The 16,396-nt window shown below is 47.8% G+C and overlaps 1 protein-coding gene across 3 annotated transcripts in view; it reads right to left on the bottom strand.

The window, feature by feature from the left end:
* ampd2b (adenosine monophosphate deaminase 2b) overlaps nucleotides 1-14,957 on the bottom strand; it is a 51,756-nt gene extending 36,799 nt beyond the window's left edge. The window contains exon 1 of one of the 3 annotated variants that reach the window (XM_064300011.1): nucleotides 13,643-14,957. In XM_064300011.1, coding sequence (XP_064156081.1) covers nucleotides 13,643-14,126 — 484 coding nt within the window. In that variant the 5' untranslated portion in view covers nucleotides 14,127-14,957. Of the gene's footprint in view, nucleotides 1-7,752; nucleotides 7,864-13,642 lie in introns of those variants that run through there. The other 2 variants (XM_064300013.1, XM_064300012.1) reach the window with 2 other exon arrangements.
* Nucleotides 14,958-16,396: the final 1,439 nt, after the last annotated feature.

Raw genomic sequence — 16,396 nt, 5'->3', positions numbered from 1 at the left:
ACAGGTGTACGGTAGGAACAGCCTGGCGTACTCCCGCGGCTGCTGTTCCAGGGCAGACCGCCATTACACCAGCCTAATCTGTCCGCCAAATCTCCGGGAAGACCCTTTAAAAAGCAATGACGTATTTCACTGAGGCGAGCTCACGATATCGCTCTGAGATGCAGTTATTCCGACGATAAAGAACAGGAGGAAGAACTGAGACGATGGGCCTTTCGGAGAACTGTCAGTTCCACAGGCCCCGGGGGAAATAAAATTCAGCAGTGGAGAGAGAAAAGAGGAAAAGGGGAAAGTGTCAGCTCGGCAGGACTAGCCCAGAATACCATCCCAAAAATGAATGAAACCTATAATCCTAAAAACCGAAAAAAAATTCTGACTGAAGAACGCGAGTCAAACGATGATCACAAAAGGAACAGCAGTGATGCAGAACTCACTCCTGGAACTGAGTCCGAGGAATCAGAGAGGGGGTTGAACACATCGCGTCTGTTTACTGTCTCTCCGCTGAGTGAGAGCTTTAAACAGCGAGGCATCCCACTATACAGAGGAGCCACATATTCTAGAACTCCACATACTCTAAAACTCTGCATGCTCTAAAACTCTGCATGCTCTAAAACTCCACATGCTCTAAAACTCTGCATACTCTAGAACTCCACATACTCTCAAACTCTGCATACTTTCAAACTCTGTATACTCTAAAACTCTGCATACTCTCAAACTCTGCATACTCTAGAACTCCACATACTCTCAAACTCTGCATACTCTCAAACTCTGCATGCTCTAGAACTCCACATACTCTAAAACTCTGTATACTCTCAAACTCCACATACTCTTAAACTCTGTATACTCTCAAACTCCACATACTCTAAAACTCAACATGCTCTAAAGCTCCACATACTCTAAAACTCCACATACTCTCAAACTCCACATACTCTAAAACTTCACATACTCTAAAACTCTGCATACTCTCAAACTCCACGTACTCTAAAACTCCACTTACTCTCAAACTCCACAATCCACATACTCTCAAAATTCACATCCACATACTCTCAAACTCCACATGCTCTAAAACTCCACATACTCTCAAACTCCACATACTCTAAAACTCCACATACTCTAAAACTCTGCATACTCTCAAACTCCACGTACTCTAAAACTCCACTTACTCTCAAACTCCACAATCCACATACTCTCAAAATTCACATCCACATACTCTCAAACACCACAATCCACATACTCTCAAACTCCACATACTCTCAAACTCTACAATCCACATACTTTCAAACTCCACAATCCACATACTCTCAAACTCCACATCCACATACTTTCAAACTCCACAATCCACATACTCTCAAACTCCACATCCACATACTCTCAAACTCCACAATCCACATACTCTCAAACTCCACATCCACATACTCTCAAACTCCACATACCCTCAAACTCCACATCCACATAATCTCAAATCCACATACCCTCAAACTCCATATCCACATATTATCAAACTCCACATACTCTAAAAATCCACATACTCTCAAACTCCATATACTCTAAAACTCCACATACTCTAAAAATCCACATACTCTCAAACTTCACAATCCACATACTCTCAAACTTCACAAGCCACATACTCTCACACTACACAAGCCACATACTCTAAAACTTCACAGTCTACATACTCTAAAACTCCACAAGCCACAGATTCTAAAACTTCACAAACAACCACTACGTTACCTATACCAGAAAGGTGCTGAACAAACAATCAGGCAGCTCAGTCTGGGCACATCAGGGTAACCACCTGGTCCTGCAGCTTCTCCCTTCCCAACATCAGGAGCGTCTGCCCCTTCCTCACCCACAGAGGGAACACAGTTACTCACCCAGGCCCTCATAATCTGGCGTCTGGACTACGGCAACACCGCGCTGGCCGGCCTACCAGCCCTCTGCCACCGCAGCCGGCCTAGAAAGCCTCTGCCCACCTGGTGTGCATCCAGGCCACGTTTCAACACCCTTCACTGAGTCCAGCTGCTGACCTAGTTCCACTCCAGTCACTCACTCACATGCCGAGCTGTGATTGGCTCTGCCCCTCCCAGCCTACAGACAGTGATCACTCTGCACACTCCAACCAGACCTCTCCCCGCTCAGCCTCCTCTCTCCAGCCTGCTGACCCGGCTCTTCCAGCGCCTGTGCAACCCGCTCCTCACACGCCCCTCCTGGGCTGTTCGCTGCCCTGGTCCCCTGATTGGTGGAATGACCTCCCCAATCATTCAGGATGACAGATTCATTTCCTGCTTTCTGCGAATACCTAAAAGACTACACCTCCGTGTTTCTATCAAAAATCAAAAATCCAACCCGCCTTTCCCTTATCTCGCACACAGACCTTGATGCATGTACCATGATGGTGCTTGATTGATCGTAGACTTACCATATATATACAGAGTGTATACGTGCACACACACACACACACACACGCACACGCGCACACACACACACACACACACACACACACACACACACAGAGCCCTCCTAGCTGTGCTGTGGTACAGTCCCATACCAGATTTTACCCAGATAATGTTGTCTTTCATTATCTGTTTTGCACAGTCCATTGGGAGGCAGTCATCTATGACACACCAGCCTGGTTCTGGGCTGGGAGGCAGTCATCTATGACACACCAGCCTGGTCCTGGGCTGGGAGGCAGTCATCTATGACACACGAGGCCTGGTCCTGGGCATACAGTGGCCTCCTGCAGCTCTAACCCTAGTCATCCTCTTAGGACAGAGCATTCAATATTCCTGGGAAGAGGCCTTATTCTACTGAACACCCTGTACATTCAGTGATCCTGGGAACACACCCAGGTCTTCACAGCTGGTGACGGTGCTGTCATATCAGTGTTAACTGCTCTCCACTGGAGCCACGGCTGACCTGGGCATTCCTGGGGACTGGGGTATTTACCGTATGTAAGGGGTATTCCTGGGGTCTGGGGTATTTCCGTGTGTAAGGGGCATTCCTGGGGACTGGGGTATTTACCGTGTGTAAGGGGCATTCCTGGGGAGGGTGCTCCTGTGCACTGGGGTATTACAGTGTGTGAGGGGCATTCCTGGGGAGGGTGCTCCTGTGCACTGGGGTATTACAGTGTGTAAGGGGCATTTCTGGGGAGGGTGCTCCTGTGCACTGGGGTATTACAGTGTGTAAGGGGCATTCCTGGGGAGGGTGCTCCTGTGCACTGGGGTATTACAGTGTGTGAGGGGCATTCCTGGGGAGGGTGCTCCTGTGCATTGGGGTATTACAGTGTGTGAGGGGCATTTCTGGGGAGGGTGCTCCTGTGCACTGGGGTATTACAGTGTGTAAGGGGCATTCCTGGGGACTGGGGTATTACAGTGTGTGAGGGGCATTCCTGGGGAGGGTGCTCCTGTGCACTGGGGTATTACAGTGTGTAAGGGGCATTCCTGGGGAGGGTGCTCCTGTGCACTGGGGTATTACAGTGTGTGAGGGGCATTCCTGGGGAGGGTGCTCCTGTGCACTGGGGTATTACAGTGTGTAAGGGGCATTCCTGGGGAGGGTGCATCTATGACACACCAGCCTGGTCCTGGGCTGGGAGGCAGTCATCTATGACACACGAGGCCTGGTCCTGGGCATACAGTGGCCTCCTGCAGCTCTAACCCTAACCATCCTCTTAGGACAGAGCATTCAATATTCCTGGGAAGAGGCCTTATTCTACTGAACACCCTGAACATTCAGTGATCCTGGGAACACACCCAGGTCTTCACAACTGGTGACGGTGCTGTCATATCAGTGTTAACTGCTCTCCACTGGAGCCGTGGCTGACCTGGGCATTCCTGGGGACTGGGGTATTTACCGTATGTAAGGGGTATTCCTGGGGACTGGGGTATTTCCGTGTGTAAGGGGCATTCCTGGGGACTGGGGTATTTACAGTGTGTAAGGGGCATTCATGGGGACTGGGGTATTACAGTGTGTAAGGGGCATTTCTGGGGAGGGTGCTCCTGTGCACTGGGGTATTACAGTGTGTGAGGGGCATTCCTGGGGAGGGTGCTCCTGGGGACTGGGGTATTTACCGTGTGTAAGGGGTATTCCTGGGGAGGGTGCTCCTGTGCACTGGGGTATTACAGTGTGTAAGGGGCATTCCTGGGGAGGGTGCTCCTGTGCACTGGGGTATTACAGTGTGTGAGGTGGGGGGGGGGGGGCTAACAGGCTGTTTGTGACCTCGCTGTTTCTGAGTGTTTTACTGCTCACTCACACACGCAGTATCAATGCAGTCTCTCTCATGTGATGTGTGTGCATTTGAGCGCATGTCCAAGTGTGCGTTCATGTGTGCGTGTGTGTTATTACAGTTAACAGTAATATTTCTGTTTTATCATTTTTTGCTATTGTCTTTTTAACTGGCATTGCAGTATAATATGAGCTATACATACGGCTCAAAACGCAGCTAATGCTGACATACAAACGGCTATACAGTACTATACGAGCTCTTAAAAAATGCAAGGGAAGATAAGGCAATATCATGCCAAAGTACAATGTACGAGAGAGTATTTCTGCACTTAAACTGAATTTATTGTGCATCTGTTGTTCCATTAAGAGAACACAAAAATATCTAATTATTTATCTAAATTCACAGCATCTCAGATGGGTATACAGTCAAATCTATTATGGCATCTTCCTCTTAAGAAGTGAAAAACAGATTTGACACTATTTTGGCCACAGAAATGAATGATCACCAGCTCAAGGTGGCACTCAACACTGCCAAAGAGGAGGAAGAACACATGGAAATGACTGCTTTGCAAGCAGGCACGGGACGGTCCGATCGTACCCTCCAGCCTCGCCCCACACACAGAGTGATGGCGGGCGCTCTCGCTCCTGGTGAAATGCAATGAAAAGCAAAGAGCCGTAAATACACGCTGTCAATCTGAGGTGGGGATACTGACATGTAAGGCAGCCAATCAGCTGCCCTGACGAGAGAGCAGGCGTCTGGGGCCACATGTGCCTGAGCGTGAGGCCCAGCTGAAGCTCCCAGCACCTGATGAGCTGATTGATGAGCTGTTTATTATTCTGCATACCAGAGGCCTCTCTGGAGCACTTATTACATTAAACACTCATTCTAATGAGCACTGCACACTCAGTGCTGCTGTGAAGGGCCCTTATTCCAGTAAACATACTTAGAAGGGCCCTTATTCCAGTAAACATCCTTAGAAGGGCCCTTATTCCAGTAAACATCCTTAGAAGGGCCCTTATTCCAGTAAACATCCTTAGAAGGGCCCTTATTACATTAAACACTCTGGGTAGGGCCCTTATTCTACTGAACACCATGTACATTCAGTGTTCCTGGGAAGAGGCCTTATTCTACTGAACACCCTGTACATTCAATATTCCTGGGAAGAGGCCTTATTCTACTGAACACCCTGTACATTCAGTGTTCCTGGGAAGAGGCCTTATTCTACTGAACACCCTGTACATTCAATATTCCTGGGAAAAGGCATTATTCTACTGAACACTCAGTACATTCAATATTCCTGGGAAGAGGCCTTATTCTACTGAACACCCTGTACATTCAGTGTTCCTGGGAAGAGCTCTTATTCTACTGAACACCCTGTACATTCAGTGATCCTGGGAACACACCCAGGTCTTCACAGCTGGTGACGGTGCTGTCATATCAGTGTTAACTGCTCTCCACTGGAGCCATGGCTGACCTGGGCATTCCTGGGGACTGGGGTATTTACCGTATGTAAGGGGTATTCCTGGGGACTGGGGTATTCAGTCCCCAGGGGCATTCCTGGGGAGGGTGCTCCTGTGCACTGGGGTATTACAGTGTGTAAGGGGCATTCCTGGGGAGGGTGCTCCTGTGCACTGGGGTATTACAGTGTGTGAGGGGCATTCCTGGGGAGGGTGCTCCTGTGCACTGGGGTATTACAGTGTGTAAGGGGCATTCCTGGGGAGGGTTCTCCTGTGCACTGGGGTATTACAGTGTGTAAGGGGCATTTCTGGGGAAGGTGCTCCTGTGCACTGGGGTATTACAGTGTGTGAGGGGCATTTCTGGGGAGGGTGCTCCTGTGCACTGGGGTATTACAGTGTGTGAGGGGCATTCCTGGGGAGGGTGCTCCTGTGCACTGGGGTATTACAGTGTGTAAGGGGCATTCCTGGGGAGGGTGCTCCTGTGCACTGGGGTATTACAGTGTGTAAGGGGCATTCCTGGGGAGGGTGCTCCTGTGCACTGGGGTATTACAGTGTGTAAGGGGCATTCCTGGGGAGGGTGCTCCTGTGCACTGGGGTATTACAGTGTGTAATGGGCATTCCTGGGGAGGGTGCTCCTGTGCACTGGGGTATTACAGTGTGTGAGGGGCATTCCTGGGGAGGGTGCTCCTGTGCACTGGGGTATTACAGTGTGTGAGGGGCATTCCTGGGGAGGGTGCTCCTGTGCACTGGGGTATTACAGTGTGTGAGGTGGGCGAGGGCTTACGGTGTGACTGTTTTCTGAGTGTTTTACTGCTCACTCAACAGCAGTATCATGCGCACTCTCTCTGTGATGTGTGATTTGGCGCATGTTACAGTGTAGCTTCATGTGTGCGTGTGTGTTATTACATTTACAGTAATATTTGCTGTTTCTGATGTTTTTGCTATTCTTTAACTGCATTGCAGTATAATATGAGCCTATCTTATGGTAAGATGCTGCATAATGGCTATACGTCCAATGGCTTATAGGAATAGGCATGTTGCATTTACATTTAACGAAGTATTTCTGTTTACATTTTTGCTATTGTCTTTTAAGACAAAATATCTATTATTAGCTCAAGATCTCAGATGGGTATACAGTCAAATCTATAATGGCATCTTCCTCTTAAGAAGTGAAAAACAGATTTGACACTATTTTGGCCACAGAAATGAATGAATTTTCACCAGCTCAAGGTGGCACTCAACACTGCCAAAGAGGAGCAAGAACACATGGAAATGACTGCTTTGCAAGCAGGCACGGGACGGTCCGATCGTACCCTCCAGCCTCGCCCCACACACAGAGTGATGGCGGGCGCTCTCGCTCCTGGTGAAATGCAATGAAAAGCAAAGAGCCATAAATACACGCTGTCAATCTGAGGTGAGGATACTGACATGTAAGGCAGCCAATCAGCTGCCCTGACGAGAGAGCAGGGGGAGGGGCACAGACCACAGATGGAAAAATTACAATGATTTCACGTAGTTTACAGCAGGGGGCGCTGATAGCTAACAGGTCACTAGAGACAAACCCATCTGGAGACCAGAGGGCTACTTTAACCTGCACAGACAGTCCCACAAGAGACCTCCAAAATCCCCTTCGCCAATTTCATCTGTCCTTTCCACAATACCACACATCTGTACTTAAAATGAAAGCCCAGAATTTTCCACCTACGAAACGCTCTGAGAAGCTTTCCCATCACTCTCCTTCTTCACAAACAGGGCATCCCAGCACAAACCTCCCGGCTCAAGTCGACAGGAAGCTCCCTCCAGTTTGTTAAAAGGGAACTACGACTTCCGAACGGAACAACGCCCCCTGAACAGATTCAAAAATGAAAGGGCGGCGTGTACGCTTGGACATTCAAATCTCTCAGTAACAGTCACACGTCACACAGGACACAGAGGACCTAAAACCCACATTTCTGTGAAACCTATGGAAGCACACACACACACACGGCAGGTACACACCCTGTGGTGTTAGATGTGAAGAGCAGACTGCAGTAAACTCTTATTTTTTGTCCTAACGCTGAAAGATGAGGTGCCTACCGCCTGGCTGTTGGAAGCAGTCTTTCCTCAGGTCTTGGTCACGGGAGGCTCAGCGGCACACTGAGGGGGAAAAGAGCGCCGCTGCTGACATAGCGTCGGGGTGGGGTCGAAGGTCACAGGGGACCCTCCTTCAGAATCTCACACCGCAGCGCAGCCAACGGGGAGGCGAAGGGCACGCCCAGGCGCGCAGTCACGGAGACGCGGGGGTTAAAGGTCGAGCGTAAATGGCTTATTGGCCGAGGTTGTGAAGGTGGAGGTGGGGGAGGATAATCAATATCCTGGACAGAGGTGCTATTAAGCTGTAATCAGGGAAAAACACCCCATTTGGACACATGGAGCATACAGGGAACGGCCGCAATTAATGAGTAACTTTTATTTTACACACAGGGCCCTTACTGCCACAGAGGAGACCACAAAAAGCAGGAAGCAAGAGTTAAATCCTGAAGATTTCAATACTTTTATTGTGTAATCACTGCAATAAATTATATATCAACTGTATTTCCAGTCTTAAACCTTCATATAATGACCCTCAGGCGTGTCAGAGTCCTGGAGGGTTGCAGTGTCTGCTGGTACAACTCCAGTCCTGGAGGGTTGCAGTGTCTGCAGGTTTAACTCCAGTCCTGGAGGGCCGCAGTGCCTGCAGGTTCAGCAGAATGGTCTGGGCCACAGCTGTTGGTCACAGTGTTCAGGAAGAAATATCTGAGAAAAGTACATTACTTAACACTGACACAGACATTAAAATGACCGTAACCCTAAACAGGCATTAACCTTTCAGCGGTGAGTTTTGGTGGAAACTGCAGTTGTGACAGCCATTTCTCCTCCATCATACTTACAGAAAGTTCTAGAGTTCAGCCAATGTCTGGTGGATATTAGGGCAGCGTGTATTCAGGGTAGCAACCAACTCTTCAATGGTTGTTATGCACCTACCCAGGGGTCTACTGTATTAGCATATGTTATCATTTGTAGCATATTATTTGGCAGTAAATCACAATCAGACCTGGGTAATCTTAAGAGTAAAGACAATACAATTAAATACTCTGGGCACTGCTGATTTACTACTACATGAATCCAACGTATGTAAGCAGGGTCTGATAACAACACTGTGCAAACAGGAGAACAGCATTATGGGTAAACAGGAGTGACATCCTAATCTCCTTTGTCACCCCGGCTGCTGTCCAATCGCACACCTGTCAGTCAATTTCCAAGCCCCACCCCCCCTCCATCCAGTAGCCAATCAGCACAGTGCAGAGGCTAAAATAGAGGCACCAAACTACTCGATGATTGGCCGGCGTCTAACTGAAGCCTTCTACACATCAACAAAAATGGTCCCATGGCTAGCCAGGAACGAAGGTTCTTGGACAGTATACATCATGTTTCCGTGCTGTGGACACAAGTCAAATGCTTCCCTGGTGGCAAAGCAACTTTTAGGATCTAATTTTCACAATCGCGGGTAAACAAAAAATGATCCCGTCCACACTTAGCAGATGTGATGTTCATAGCAGTGAACGCATACTGTGGGTTACAGTTCTTTTCAAGCTCAATCTGTAGAAAAGTTATGAATGAAAATGTGAACCAACCAAGGGCTCAGGACCGCATATCTTTTCAGCGCAGTATGTAGGCTCTGAAAATGAGCTCTGATTGGTCACATTTGGCCTTTGTATTTGGTGGGGAACGTTAGTGGTGCTGCCTGTGTGCTAAAGCTCCAGTGATAACTCCACACAGAAGCACAAAATGCTTATTCAGCTTCACCCTTCTGCTCTCTGAATGCTTCACTGATTAAAGCCTTCCTGCCAAAAGTCAATCAAGGCCCTTTGTGTGTGACACAGCTTATGACTGGATCTCAGCAGGCCCAGCTTTTTTATTTAAACACACACACACACACACACGCTCATGCACACACACGCATAAACACACACGCATGTACACACACACACACACACACACACACACACACACTCATGCACACACAAGCATGTACACACGCATGCACACACACACACACAATCCATTTGCACAGCTGTATATTTACTGAAGCAGTTCAGTTTGAGTGCCCTGCTCAAAGGACCAATTACAGCACACCATCTGGGATTTGAACCTGCAGCCTCAGAAATGCAGACCCAGGTTAGACTGCTAAAAACATACGCTATGAGAGAGAGAGAGAGCGAGAGAGAGAGAGAGAGGGAGAGAGAGAGGTGGAAATGAGAGCCCACACAGTCCATACAATTCATCTCACAATATGGACAACTGCTGGTAATTGATGTCCAGGAAAGACTGCGGGCCCACCATGGCTCACTCACTCGCTGGAAGAGAGAGAGAGAGAGAGAGAGAGAGAGAGAGGGGGGGGGGAGAGTAGAGGGAGAGAGAGAGAGAGAGAGAGAGAGGGAGAGAGAGAGAAAGAGAAAGAGAAAGAGAGAGAGAGACATGCAGGCATGCACAGATCTGCACTGCAGTTCTCTGCGCAGCGCCCGGGCCTGCGTGGGTGTGATATATTACGCAATCTGACGCGCGTTTCCTGAGCCAGTTCAGGTGACCAAGCGGCGGAGGGGACGGGAGTGACTAACGGCTCCTCCCGCGAAACGCGCCGATGCCGAGGGAGCCGCGGTAACGCGCGGGTTCGACGCGGGTTTGGCGGTACACCCCCCCAGGCACGGTCAAACGGGAAAGGGGAGAAGGAGGAGGGGAGCGTGCTCTGGGGTGATTCATTATTCTCGCAGCGCAACCTGCGTCTGAGCTGGTGTCTAACAGGCAGCTGTGGCTCTCGCACAGTGGCCGAGGTCCCAGAATACGAGGAGAAGACCCAGGAAGTTCAATACACTGCGTGGCCAGAAGTATGTGCACACCTGACATCCAAAATCTCATCCAAAATTATGGGCATTGTAATATAGAGTTGGTCCACCCTTTGCTGCTATAACAACCTCCACTCTTCTGGGAAGGCTTTATGCTGAATGTTGGAGCATTGCTGCAGGGATTTGCTTCCATTCAGCCTGAAGAGCATTAGTGAAGAACTTTCTAGAAACAGGAGTACGGATGGTCCTCTGCCGTTGTGGGCGGCTGCATCCGAGCTGCAAGCCCCTGAGTTCTTCAGTTATTTTTAAAACATCAAGTAGTGAGTGACATCACCATGCCAGGCAAAAGAGCTGAAACAGCCAGGCTCCAAACAACTTCACAATCACAACATGTCACATTCTTCCCTTGCCATTTGGACAAGAAATTACTATACACACAAGAAATATTACACATATTTTAAAAGAGAGCATTGTTGTTGATACTGTCATTGATCATAACATGGGACGCATGCCCAGTGGATATATCAAATGTGTCCTGCATTCTTTAATACCATGAAATCACTTTAGTTCAGGAATTTATTGGGGGAAGGGGGGCGGATGACTGAAATGTCTCTCTAGTGGTATCTCTCACAGCCAGCTAATTTCCTCCCTTATCTCTAAGCCATAATCCAGCAGTAAGTCCTACGTTATGACAGCTCATCTCCAGAGAACAGGATCAGTTTCACAATCAAGGGCTGCTCTGAGCAATATCTGCAACCTTTAGGCTGTTTTTTTCCATCTTTGGCATCGTGGCATAAATCGTACATTATTGAAAATCGATTAATTATTTCAATATCAGATACATCCATAGAGTATGGAACTGCATTAAGTGTGTGTGGCAAGATAGATTTCTGGATTTAATTACAGGAGTTTTTCACAATTACAATTTATTTCAGTCTGCCGGAAACTAAATGTTTTTTTTCTTTTCTAGGACATGCTTCAATTATTCATCTAAATGTGCTTGAATGCCATATACGGACTTTAACAAGAGGAAAAAGACGGATACGCATGAATCTTTCAGCAGTGTTCCTGGCTTAATGAATCCACCCAACCAAAGCCGTGCTCTTTCATGTAGCCAGGTCCTAAATCTCTGTTTGTGTCAAAACAGACAGACGTTTAATTCAACACCAAGCAAAATTCCACAAGACAATTACTCACAAGGCTTCAGAGCATCTTTAGAGGAAACAAGTTATTAAAATATAAGTTAAATAAGTTATTTAAATAAAGGAAATGAACAAATGCATGTATACAGTCAACTATCCACCCCATTCATGTTTTTGCCTTTGAAAATCACGAAGCTGTTCAGAGCTTTACTTGCTTTGACCCACTGCTATCCATTGCCACTAAAAACACAAAGCCACACATGCTCCCCCACGCACATCACAAAGGCGTGCAGATCAATATGAAGGCCAAGAAAGCTTGAGGAGCCTTTGAGATGGAATATGGCTCTGGTTATGTGTACGGCAGTGGTAACCAACCCTGTTGCTGGAGATCTACCATCCTGTAGGTTTTCACTCCAACCCTAACTAAGCACTCCTCATTCAACAGCGAAAGGTCTCACTGAGCTGCTAATTAGTAGAATCAGCCATGCCAAATTAGGGTTGAAATTAAAACCTTCAGGGCAGTAGATCTCCAGGAACAGGGTTGGTTACCACTAGTGTATGGGAAGCAGAAATGTATCACTGTGGTGGGCGTGGTGGGTAGATAGATCCTGTGGCCCGCAGAAAACGCGTTCACTTGCGTAGGTGGTGTGGGAAGGTTTGGGAGGCTGCTGGTCGACCCAGCCCCCATCTTAGACTGAAGCCAGAGGTGAAAGGCCTGTGCTTCGATAAGATGAACTGTAATCACACCGCTCAGAGCATCTCTGTGCAACAGTAATCTCCAATCACCCACACTCCTGTATCACACTAACCACTGTACACCACTAATCCCCTCCTGTATTACACTAACCCCTGCACACCATTAATCCCCTCCTGTACTACACTAACTGCTGTACACCACTAATCCCCTCCTGTACTACACTAACCCCTGCACACCACTAATCCCCTCCTGTATTACACTAACCCCTGCACACCACTAATCCCCTCCTGTACCACACTAACCGCTGTACACCACTAATCCCCTCCTGTACTACACTAACCCCTGTACACCACTAATCCCCTCCAGTACCACACTAACCGCTGTACACCACTAATCCCCTCCTGTACCTTTAATATTCACATGTACCTGACAGACTAGACCAGATTTATCAGTAATACTATGTTAATTTTGTTTGATTTCATATTTATGCTGCTTAAAGTATGTGTGGATTCAGCCACATGTACAAAGAATAAAAGTGAGGAAGGTGATCAAAACCAAAAAACAAGAGGAAGCCCCACTGAAACACATTCACAAATACATTCAAAAACACATTCCCAAGCACATTCCCAAACACATTCCCAAGCACATTCCCAAATACATTCCCAAACACATCCCCAAACACATTCCCAAGCACATTCCCAAACACATCCCCAAACATATTTCCAAATACATTCCCAAACACATTCCAAAACACATTCACAAATACATTTCCAAATACATCCCCAAACACATTCCCAAATACATTCCAAAACACATTCCCAAATACATTCCCGAACACATTTGCAAATACATTCCCAAATTCACGAACACATTCACAAACACATTCCAAAGCAAATTCCCAAATACATTCCCAAACAAATTCACAAATACATTCCCAAACAAATTCACAAACACATTCCCAAGCAAATTCCCAAATAAATTCACAAACACATTCACAAATAAATTCTCAAATACATTCACAAACATATTCCAAAATACATTAATAAACACATTCACAAACACATTCACTGATGCTGAGTAACTTCTGTGCAGCAGCTGCTTCACTCTGCATCTCTGCTGAATGGATTCTGAGCTTTCCTCTTTTCCCCAGCCTCTTACCCACAGTACTGCACCAGTATGTGCACCCTCCACCCCCCTCCCCCCGTCTCTCTACGCAGTGTGCACTGCCTTGCCCCCCCCCCCCCCAGCCCGCCACCCCAACTCACCAGGGCTGGCATTAATCTGCAGGCTGCCCCTCTTCCGGAACGGCGATTTAGCCTGGGGCTTGCCGGAACCCGGGTTTGTGGACATTTTCCTGTCTGCGTTCCTGTGCCATCCACAGGAGCGGGAGAGAGAGGGAGAACAGCTGATGGCTCTGCAGGAGGAGGAGGAGGGGATGTGTAGAGGAGGAGAGGCGCTTCTGATGATGCTGAAGATGCTGGGTGCGGGGGGGCTTTTATTGCGGAAGGGGGAGGGCCGGTTCTGGCCAGCAGGAAATCCTCCGGCAAAGCCCCTGCCCTCCTGGCTCCGCCTTCCCGCTAGCCCCGGATCCAGCAGCGGCGGCGACGTTGGTGAGGAGGGGGAGCGGCGGAACAAAACTCGGCTTTTCCAGATCTTGCTTGGCCCCAGTTGGCTCGGTGGAACCAGAAAACGCATGGTCAGTCGCGCGTGGCCAATCCGGGCGAGCGCGGTCACGGAGGCGACGGGCATGACCGCGTGGTCGGAGGAGTAATGGGAAGATGAGCGAGTTAAAAGCAGCTGGACCCCGGATAGACAAACACCAAACTACGAAAAGAGGGAAGAAGTGAAAGAAAAGTAAAATAAAATGTGAAAACATGGAAGAAAATCCCCCACGTGACCACAGCGGACGACTGGAAGGATAACATATAGAAAAAAAAGAATTATCAAAAAAAGAAAACGAAATTATTTTAAGGGAAACGAGAGAGTACTAGGCTGCGCGCACGGAGCGGTTGTTAGAACTGGAATTGTATGTCCCTCGACAGGGAAGGTGGATGGACAAGCGAGACTTGATTTCATTCCCCATGCCTGGCATTCCAGAATTATAAATAACGTGCCATGGCGTGTGAACCTGGGGCAAACGGACCTGCCAGCCGACCTACTTAACCCTCAACAGATGCCAAAAGTCACCCTGACAATTGTCGCTCTCCCTCTGTACCGCTCACACACCTGCCTTTGTGTCATCCCATATCGTGCGTTCTGACGCCGCGACCGGTATGACTAGGTAATTGAAACGAGTATAAAAACTGCAAATCCCTCTGAAACTCCAAATGACACTTTTGCGAAGCCAAAAGCATTAGCGCCCACTAGCCTGCTGCCGAAAAGAAACAGCGGCATGATTAGGGGGCTGTCCCGAGACGGGATTTGGAGGCACAATGCAAAACAAGAAAACATTCGGGGGTTACGTAATAATTGTATGTGGTCCGGGCTGGCTGCGTTTCTTCCATTACGATCTTTTCTTACACGCTCAGCGGTGCGTACGACCCCCCGAGCAAGTCGCCAAAAATCCGCTGCGAAATTGGGTTACGTAACCCCAGCGGTGTGCTTACTGTGCGGAGCAGAGCTACTGACCTCAGCCTGTCTGCTTTAAGGGGAGGGGCTGTGCCCGTGGAAAAATATGCGTCCCATTATGTTGGGTGAAAGGAGACAGAGCATCAAACCAACAGTGCGTATGAACCCGAGGGCTAGGAGGGGGTGATGTTTACAGTTAGACTGTATTTGAGAGAGCTGAGTTACCGCTTTACTTCGTGTTTTCCTAAGTTCATTATACTTTGCGTCGTCTGTTTAAGGCAAACTGAGTTTATGGAGAACAACATAACTTTCTGAAAAAAATGTTTAAAAAACATCCGACGTGGGAATACCATTTGTTTGCATGAGAACTTTCAATGAAATAACTGACGCGTTTTTCATAATTATGGCATCCTGGAATGCAGGCTAAAATTAATTTTGCATAACAATCATTCCTTTTAGGTTATTGTAGACAGGTGAAGGTTATTCTGGTGATATTTTTTCTAACCCCAGTACGAGGAAGCACTGTTCATGACAGTGTAACCCGGATTATTTCAAAACGGCTCAGACGTGGATAGACCAGTTCTGTGGGACATAGTAACGTCATACTACCGTCACAACTATCAAGTAAGTGGTCAGCCCCTCCCCATTCCTACAGTGCTTTTTGATTGGACGTTACAGCGCTGTCCAGTGAATAACTATAGGCTTTCAAAGACTGTTTGAATCGGAGTCCCAGTAGCGCCCTGGCCTTGTACACTGACAGAGAAAAGCACAGCAAAGTGCGCCCTCTCGTGCTTATTTATGGACATCACAATGCGCACATTCTGGGGTTCGTATGCAGGGATATCTGAATATTACATTCACTTAAAATCATACAAAAGTCACATGCAGCCCAGATTTCAGGGCAAATTTTCAAAATAAATAAATGAATGAACACTTGTTTTGGACCAAAGACAGATGTATTTCATTTTGAACACCTGGCATTGGTTTCCAGCTGGGGCTGGTTTGTGGGGTTGAAAACACATGTCTCTGTTTCTCTGAATTCCAGGGGAATTTTTAGAAAGCCTTTGAGCCCAAAAGAGCCTTAAAATCTGGAAACAGTGGTGGTCCCTCGACTCTTTCTCTCAGCCTGCATTTCCCCGATCTGTCAACCTCTGTGCATTTACCCCACTGTGCATTTACCCCACTGTGCATTTACCCACTGTGGATTTACCCCACCGTGGATTTACTCCTCTGTGCATTTACCCCACTGTGCATTTACCCCACTGTGCATTTACCCACTGTGGATTTACCCCACTGTGGATTTACTCCTCTGTGCATTTATCCCACTGTGCATTTACCCCACTGTGCATTTACCCACTGTGGATTTACCCCACTGTGGATTTATCCCACTGTGCATTTACCCCTCTGTGCATTTACCCCACTGTGGATTTATCCCACTGTGCATTTACCCC

This window comes from Anguilla rostrata, chromosome 11 (assembly GCF_018555375.3).
Source record: "Anguilla rostrata isolate EN2019 chromosome 11, ASM1855537v3, whole genome shotgun sequence".
Lineage (NCBI taxonomy): Eukaryota > Metazoa > Chordata > Actinopteri > Anguilliformes > Anguillidae > Anguilla > Anguilla rostrata.
The sequence above is the reverse complement of the archived record's forward strand: the minus strand, read 5'-3'. Positions and strand labels throughout refer to the sequence as shown.